Source organism: Oncorhynchus mykiss, chromosome 19 (assembly GCF_057628025.1).
Source record: "Oncorhynchus mykiss isolate SJ-2025 chromosome 19, ASM5762802v1, whole genome shotgun sequence".
Classification (NCBI taxonomy): Eukaryota; Metazoa; Chordata; class Actinopteri; order Salmoniformes; family Salmonidae; genus Oncorhynchus; species Oncorhynchus mykiss.
Window position 1 is genome coordinate 29,308,158 of NC_143040.1, and position 9,343 is coordinate 29,317,500.

The 9,343-nt window shown below is 47.4% G+C and overlaps 2 protein-coding genes across 4 annotated transcripts in view; one reads left to right on the forward strand and one right to left on the reverse strand.

Moving 5' to 3' along the window:
• Positions 1-9,343, forward strand: part of LOC110497517 (catenin alpha-2) — a 652,111-nt gene that overhangs the window by 436,218 nt on the left and 206,550 nt on the right. The gene's annotated exons all lie outside the window — the stretch shown is intronic.
• LOC110497516 (leucine-rich repeat transmembrane neuronal protein 1) overlaps positions 7,195-9,343 on the reverse strand; it is a 3,768-nt gene continuing 1,619 nt past the window's right edge. The window contains exon 1 of the mRNA XM_021573654.3: positions 7,195-9,343. This exon is cut by the window's right edge and continues 1,619 nt beyond it. Coding sequence (XP_021429329.1) covers positions 7,955-9,343 — 1,389 coding nt within the window. The 3' untranslated portion in view covers positions 7,195-7,954.

A 9,343-nucleotide genomic window follows, 5' to 3' on the forward strand; every position in this document is an offset into this window, starting at 1 on the left:
CTTTCACAGACGGTACTTACTACCCTAGTATGCACCGGTGTTGTGCCTTTTGGGGGGCTAATTTCCACCAGTCGCTTTCATCTTGAAAATATTCAACACGGACAAGACACTGAAGTGAAGCTAAACATTTAACAAATACACGTTTAACACAATTACCGTGTTGGCACATTTAACACTATGTGGAAAGAAAAAAATACAACTGGAAAACAAAAAGCTGTCGGAATTCAACCTCAATGCACACAACATGACAGAATGCACTCGTTGTTTCACTCTGTCCAGGGAATGGACATCTGAAAAACAGCTCACGTCAAAACAACAGGATTTGAACTCCGCTTGACCTCGTTCTATCATATCCATGTCCATCTGTATGGAGTATGGATCCAACGTGAAGCTTGCGGGCAACCCCGGGTAGAGCTTATAGTATTCCAGCCGAACCATAGAGATAATATCTCTCTCTCTCTCTCTATGATCAAAACACTTGTCATAATAGCGCTCTGCTCTCTGCTCCATATCTGACAATAAAGTATGTATTGTAATCCCAGTATATTAGTGACTCTGTGGACTGTAGACCCCCACAGAATCAGGGCCAGCTGTTGCCATGTTTTAGCTCACTGGCTCTGACCCAGCTATTCTATCATTACATTTTATGCACCACCAGATGTTAACAATAGCATACACACAGTGTCCACGTGAAGTGTAGTGGTTATGTCATCACACACACACACACACACACACACACACACACACACACATTGCCTTTCTGTCTCTCTCCCACTGTCTAAATCAGTCTATATGATGAAAACAGAGCAGTGCCGCCTGCATGTCGTAGCTAGCCTGCACTCACACAACCGCCCCGTGTAGTCTATACACAAAAACTCGTAGTGTATTCAAAGTTTAAAAAGGCCTCTAAAGTTTGTAATTTCTACTTAAAATTGTCAGACTTTGATTTGCCGTAACGAAAAATGTATCAAACCCCTACAAAAGAAAATCCATTAATCCACATAATAATTCACATTTCCTGTTGCTGCAGGATTATGTCACTGTTAGAGCAAACTGGCTCAAGTTAAGATCCTACTTCTGTACAACGTAAGTCAGTGGCTAGAGAATATAATGGAATGGAATAGAATACAATGGAAACGGAATAGAACGTGGTGACGAGAAAGACAACGAGAAGTGTGTGTGAGAGCACTGTGAGAACCAACGATGATCATTCCAATATCGATCCTGATAAACCATGTAAAATGAAGTATGGACTGTCATCGTAAATCATCAGCGGCCCCACCACGCGCCGCTGCACCCCGCCCCCACTTTGTGATTTTGCCACCTATCCGCTTATGAGTGGGTGTGAGGCGTTTATTATGCATGGCAGGGCCCCAATGAAAAAACAGTGGGCACCTGGTCGAAACCCCGGTGCACAGAACGTTAGGGTAATTCATTCGTTAAGCATTATTGCCATGGACTTTACACACACACACGGACGCACAGACGGATGCACACACACACACACTTCCCCTAACCACTACCCTCTCCTAATCACACAACGTAAACCATTTCCCCGGAGGAAAGGTGGTTGGCTTAGAGCACACCGAGTCTCTGCCTCTGTGAATGTCACGCAACCACTCACCTTTACAGCGCAGCCAATGACGATTTCCCTGTGACCCCTCACTCTGACGTCGACTTGAGCCCCCAGTGTAAACAACTGTGGAAGACTGCTGCCGTCCTGACTGACTAGTCACACATCAGTGTGTCAGTGGTGTTTGGACCGTAGAACTAGAATGATTAGAGTGGGCACCTCCATTCAGGTCAATTATACCACAATGTGTGGACAGGCGGAAAATGCCGAGTGTCTTTAATAGGAACATTATATTTCTATGTTTTGGAGCCAACATTTATGACCCCGCGATGGGTTGTCTATGACATTTACATGACCCTGCCGTTCAAGGCGTTGCACTGTGTTTGTCAGATGGGTTGTCTATGACATTTACATGACCCTGCCGTTCAAGGCGTTGCACTGTGTTTGTCAGATGGGTTGTCTATGATATTTACGTGACCCTGCCGTTCAAGGCGTGGCACTGTGTTTGTCAGATGGGTTGTCTATGACATTTACGTGACCCTGCCGTTCAAGGCGTGGCACTGTGTTTGTCAGATGGGTTGTCTATGATATTTACGTGACCCTGCCGTTCAAGGCGTGGCACTGTGTTTGTCAGATGGGTTGTCTATGACATTTACGTGACCCTGCCGTTCAAGGCGTTGCACTGTGTTTGTCAGATGGGTTGTCTATGACATTTACGTGACCCTGCCGTTCAAGGCGTTGCACTGTGTTTGTCAGATGGGTTGTCTATGACATTTACGTGACCCTGCCGTTCAAGGCGTTGCACTGTGTTTGTCAGATGGGTTGTCTATGATATTTACGTGACCCTGCCGTTCAAGGCGTGGCACTGTGTTTGTCAGATGGGTTGTCTATGACATTTACATGACCCTGCCGTTCAAGGCGTGGCACTGTGTTTGTCAGATGGGTTGTCTATGACATTTACGTGACCCTGCCGTTCAAGGCGTGGCACTGTGTTTGTCAGATGGGTTGTCTATGACATTTACATGACCCTGCCGTTCAAGGCGTGGCACTGTGTTTGTCAGATGGGTTGTCTATGACATTTACATGACCCTGCCGTTCAAGGCGTGGCACTGTGTTTGTCAGATGGGTTGTCTATGACATTTACATGACCCTGCCGTTCAAGGCGTGGCACTGTGTTTGTCAGATGGGTTGTCTATGACATTTACATGACCCTGCCGTTCAAGGCGTGGCACTGTGTTTGTCAGATGGGTTGTCTATGACATTTACATGACCCTGTCATTTAAGGTGTTGGTGTGTGTGTGCTATCCAGATATGTCATGTGCTGTATGGGTCTGTGTTACCCGGATGGGTTGTGACAGCCGTGCTGTGTTTAACAGGATCTACGCTAGCTGTTAGCTGTTAGCCGTGCTGTGTTTAACATGCTCTATGCTAGCTGTTAGCTGTTAGCTGTGCTGTGTGTTGAGCTCTGCTGGGTCTCTCTATCTGCTCTGAGAGGTGTGGGGGTGACCTTTAAAGTTGGCTCGTGCCATCCCTGTTCACACATAGTAACACCCTGCAGTCTGTCGTACCCTATGTGGGTGTGTGTATGTGTTCCTCTTTTCTTTATGTCATTCCAAACATCCTCTCTTTTAGTTTCGGTAATATTTTGTTCCAGCACATCCTGTTCCCTAACATAGTCTTCGTCATTCACATACGTAATGGCTTGATCTCGTTCTTGTATGCACACACAAGAAAGCATGCACACGCATGCACGCACGCACGCACACACACTCGCACTCGCACACACCCACGCACACACACACACACACACACACACACACACACACACACACACACACACACACACACACACACATAACTTGGAGACAGAAGATTCAAAACCTGTTAACAAGTGCATTACCCAATCACCACACGTCCCTCCATCCATCCTCTCTCCTCTCTGCTTTTAAACACAGCTGTGCTCTCCGACGTACAGAAACCATTGTCACGATTCCTCGCACAATTTCCATTTCAAACAGAACCCCCCCCCCCCAACACCAGATACGATGCGAGCGGAATCGCGGCCAGTCGCCCCTTTCTCTCTATTCTCCTCCATCACCAGTGCTAATTAGCTGCCATATCAATAATGCAGTGCCATATAAATAAACCATTATTATTTTCTCCTTGCCCTCCCATAGACGGTCAATAGCCGTAGCATGAGCATGTAGAAAAATGTCGAAGAGTATGTAATCGGTAATCAGAGGATCATCAGGTGATCATGGAAGCGAGTCCATTTGGTAAGCCAGTCATCTGTGTTAGTATCGATTTTGCTAAGTGTCATCAATCAGGTTGTTAATAATGGGAGGTTATAGGAGAGGTGATATGCCCTGTTGGGGGCGATGACCCCATGTCTGAATCGGTCAACAAACACCTGCAGGTTTTGGTCCTCCCCACAGTGTCAAATAGAGGTAGAGAGAAAGAGGGAGGGATAGAGGGGGGGGGGGGAGGGGGGGGGGGGCTGTGGGTGCATCCTGTAGTCTTAACAATCCCTGCCTCCCTCCTATCCAACCATTGCGTGTTAAAAATACTGAAACAAAATGGAGGTGCCATCAGTAGCCTGTGTGTCAAGGCATCATTGAATATTTATACAAATAAATCAGGACAACACAGCCTAAATATAGGCCCGGCAGTTTGCATGATTTGAGGGACTATCAGGAAAGAAAATGAATAAGAGAATAAGATAATAGGCAAACGACTATCAGTATATCGCATATCTCACATCTCGCTATGATGTGTCTCTCTCTCTGCCCTGCTCTGCTCGGCTGTATCGGTCGGTGGCTAGCCTACTTAGCATACAGATGTCATGCCTAGTTATGATTCATGGCCATTTTTGGATTTGAAAGTGGGCCGCCCGGTCGGGAGGTATCATGAATACGAAGTAGATCATGAATCTGAAACGGCAAATTCCACTGTTGTCGTCGCCGGTTGTTGTTGTTTTTCTCTTGAGCGGCTCCACACAGCAACAAAAAAAAAGACTGCACATTTTAGTTGAGTTGTTGCTCCCGGCTTGTTACTATTTAGGTTTTTCTTCTGGTCTCGTGTTCCACTCTGTGAAACGCCTCGTATGGTAGATATCAGAATAGATTTAGAGGTTGGTACTGTACCGTTTACACGTGGCACTGTATACACAAGAGTTTAGTGGGCATGATATTGTTTAACTGCAACCATTCACCCATCTGGCCTAACGATGGAGTATCTTAATTGGATCACCCCTGTTGCAAGAAATGTCAAACTTGTAGTGGAAACTTGAGGTTTAAGAAATGTCCACTTTCTGACCATATTGTTCCTTTTGAAAAATGGATCAACCCCTACAAAATTGTCGATTCATTTTAATACACGTAATAATTCACATTTCCTGTTGCGGCAGGATTATTTTCCTGCTCAAATGAAGATCCTACATCTGTATACAGGCTATAGTTCAGGCTTTAGTACAACAGTATAGGCTTATACAGCCAATACAAAAGGCTGAAGGGATAAAGTCTGAGAACCTTTCTAGTTAGCATTTGATATTATCTCAGCTTTGTGACCCTCATAAAGCACAAGCAACTATACATTTATATGAAAGTGAAGGTATCACAATAAGCATAAGGTCTGTCTGTTTGCTGTTTGCGTCGAGGCAGGTGGTTGAAATGCAGTGATAATTTGATTTCACGTTAGAGGCATAATGATTTGACCGCCAGGTCGATACAGTATGTTAAGTAATTGCTTGTATATTATTGTATTTGTTTGTGTCATGCTACTGTAACTCTGCAGCATCACTCAAACACACAACACATTACGCCCATACTCTGCACCCAGTTGAGCCACACACACACACACACACACACACACACACACACACACACACACACACACACACAAATGGATAGATCTGCCTATTTTTGCCTCTGTACAAAAATATATGTGGAGTAGGACGCGCGCACACACACACACACACACACACACACACACACACACACACACACACACACACACACACACAAATGGATAGATCTGCCTATTTTTGCCTCTGTACAAAAATATATGTGGAGTAGGATGTGCACACACACACACACACACACACACACACACACACACACATACGCACACATACGCACACACACACACCATTCAAAATCCCATTTTCCCTAACCATAAATCTAACCTTAACCCTAACCCTAAATCTAACCCTAAATCTAACCCTAAATCTAACCTGAACCCTAACCCTAAATCTAACCCTAGCTCCTAACCTGATATTGAGACCTGACGTTGATGCTGCTGCTGCAGCATTCTGTCTAGGAACACAGGTCAGCCTAGAGACCGCTGGACACAGTGTACTACTACTACACACACACACACACACACACACACACACACACACACACACACACACACACACACACACACACAACTCACTGTTTCTGTCTCTGTCTCTTTAGTTACAGTAACAGCATGTGCACAGTGCAATCATAGAAATATAGAAACACACAGACAGTAGGCTGTATTTTACTGATTTCAGTCACACCACACGTACGCATGCAATCATACTGTGACACTGTGCAGAAGCTCTGAGTCTAGTGTATTTTTCTTCCCTCCCTCCCTCCCTCCCTCCCGCCCCCCTTCCTTTCCTGCTGATGTTAGGACACTAGAGAGCAGCCTACACCTTCTTTCTGCGGCCTCCGCAATCACTCCTTTCCTTAGCTATCACTCATTTCTCTCCCCCTAGCAGCACCTACATGTCAATTGTCGACTGGTGCAAGAGACCAAACCCTCTGTCGACGCATCTCTCACTCACACAATGAGGAACAACCAGAGAGAAAAATATACCCAAAATAGCCTTGTATTGAAAGAACAAATGTTTCAACATTACACGCAGAACATAGTCAGGAAATCCATCGGCCCGGGCATGTGCAGTGTCATGTGTTACTGGTGTCTCTTTAAGAAGGATAAAAGCCCACATATTCAATTCTTCATCTAGCTCCTATTTTAGAATTCGCTTTGATTTGAATAGTGTGGGGCGAGGCATTTTCCTCCTCCTTTTGATGTGTCCCTCGCGGTGCAAGGATGGCAAAGCTCTAGCATGACAGCCAAGCGAAGGAAAAGGCAAAGGCAGAGCTTTTTACATCCCTCAGATGATCATGATCTCTCTCTCTCTCTCTCTCTGCTTCTGCCTGTGTATCGTCCGTGTGAATGTCTTAGACGACATACGAATGTGACTTGAAAATGCCGCCACCTGATTAGAAAGGGTCAGATCAATTTCATCGAGAAAGGATAGAGGAGAGGGAGGAGAAGTGGGAAGGTGGTGGAATTCGGGGGAAGCAACCACAACATCTATAGCGAGCCAGCACATTGAATACCCCCCCCCCCCACAAATAGGGAATGAGGGATCAAGAAAGTATCTGATATTCAGATTGGAGAGGGTTTAACATTTGAAATGAAGTATGGCTAGGCTATCCCTCTGGCCCCTTGTCTTTTTAACCAACTAGAGATACTGCAGTAGGCACGCCAGACAAATGCTCTTTCTCTTCCAACCACCAACGCGAGCACGGCATCTCTTTTCACAATCCAGCCCTCTCCCCAAAGGTTCCTTACAACACAAGGGCTTTACTGTGAATAGCAATTCATTTATTTAAACATGATATTTTTTCGTAGTTTACAAAAGAAATAGGATAGCATCTTGCATCTTTTTTTTCTCCCACTCTTGCGTTTTAAACATGTTTTACACTGATTTTATAATCGTATTTTTGTATTTTTTTTTATAATCCAACTTTGCAATCTTTATTTTTTATTTTTTTTGGTCGTTGTCGTGTTTTTGTTGTTGTCGTTGTATTACCACAATAAAAATGGTGTGTTTATGGCGGGCCAGTGTGTCCCCAAGTGGTCTTTAGACAATAGCAGAATATTCTGAAGTAAGAAATAATATCCACTCCTGGTGTAGAGAAGAAGAAGAAGAAGAAGAAGAAACCGTTGGGGCCTACAAACATAGTAATCCTCTCTGGTGATTCTGTATAAAGTCAACATAATATTCCATCTCTGGTGATTCTGTTTGTCAAGTCAACAGGCAAAATAGAGTCTGGTCTCCATAGTGTCCATAGAGGCCCTTCAGATCCACAGCAATAAATCCACGGTCTCAGTCAGTCCTCCACCCTTCTCCTCCACAGTAGGGGGGGGGGGGGCGAGCAGCACAGTGTGACACAGTGTAAATAGTGTCCATAGCAGGATCCCTGGTTTCAATCCTCATTTATACAACCCCAACCCACCCAATATATCCCATATATCCAAAAAGGGTCTCTGTAGTAGTCCATATTATCCACACAAAATCACGTAAACACAGACATATCCTTACACACTCCAAAGGGTCGGTCAGACCTCGCACTCCCGGGAGGGCTGCTGCTGGCAGGTGCAGGAGCCGTACTCGTTGATGATGACCAGGGCCCCCTCGATGTGGTTGGGCTTGTAGTCGACGTAGTACTCCGGCGTGGACATGGTGGCCATCTGCTGCATGCTCTGCTTCTGCTTCTGCTTGCGCCGATGGCTGCTGAAGCACTGGCGCACCTGCCGCACGCCCGCCGGGAAACACTTCCAGGTCACGTAGAGCATCAACACCACAATGAGGAAGGAGAAGATGAGCGCCATGGTGCCTGTCACCACCTTGTGGATCTGCATGGTGCTCTCTATGTCGTCGAGGTTAGCCACGGTCACCGTGAAGGAATTGGTGATGACTGCGCCGCCCTCGGCGGCTGGCGGATCGTAGGGATTGGCCGTGGGGCCGCCCCAGGCCTGGTCCTTGGCGGTGTAGCCTGGGTACCAGCTCATGGTTGTGGTGGACTGGTCGCCGCCGTCCTCGCACAGCTGGAAGGCGTAGACCGCGTCCATTACGTCCTCGCCCTGCGCCACGTCCGGGCTTGAGCACAGCAGCTGGCTGTCCCGCTGGCCCCGGAAGGCACTCAGCCACTGGGCCAGGGCACACACGTTGCGGCTGCATTCCCACTCGTTGCCTGCCAAAGTGATGCTGCCCAGGGACGACCACGAATCCAGGATGCGCTGCTCCACGGCCGTCAGCCGGTTGGCGTCCAGCATGAGGGCCTTGAGGTTGGGCACGCTCTCGAAGACGTGCGGCTCGATGTATGCGATCTCATTGGCCGACAGGTCGATCTTCTCCAGGAAGGGCCAGGTCCAGTCCAGGGTGCTGACCACAACGGTAGCTCGGTTGTTGCGCATGTAGAGCGTGCGCAGTGAGATGAGGCGGGGGAAGTGGGCCAGGTTGACTTTGACCAGCTCATTGTGCTCCAGGTGCAGCTCGGTGAGCTTGAAGAGCCCGGCGAAGGAGTTCCGCGCCAGGCTCTGAAGTTGGTTGTAGCCCAGGTCCAGGAACTGCATGCTCCGGCAGTCCTGGAAGATTCTCACTGGGACAAACTTGAGGGCGTTGTAGCGCAAATGCAAATTGGTTAGCTTCCTCAGGCCGTGGAACAGGTCGGGTTCCAGCGCCTGCAGCCTGTTGTACGATAGGTCCAGGATGCGTAGGTTGGGGAGGGGCCTGAAAGTGCCATTGGGCAGGCTCTCGATATGGTTGGTGCTCAGGTCGAGTTCCTTGACTCGGCGCAGCCTGTCGAAGGTGCCCTCCTCCACCACGTCGATGTTGTTATGATCCAAGTAGAGCCAGGTGAGCTGCGACAGGCCAGCGAAGTGGCCCTCGCGCAACTCCGTCAGGTTGTTTTCGCGCATGGACAGGCCCAGGGCGCTGCTCAGGTT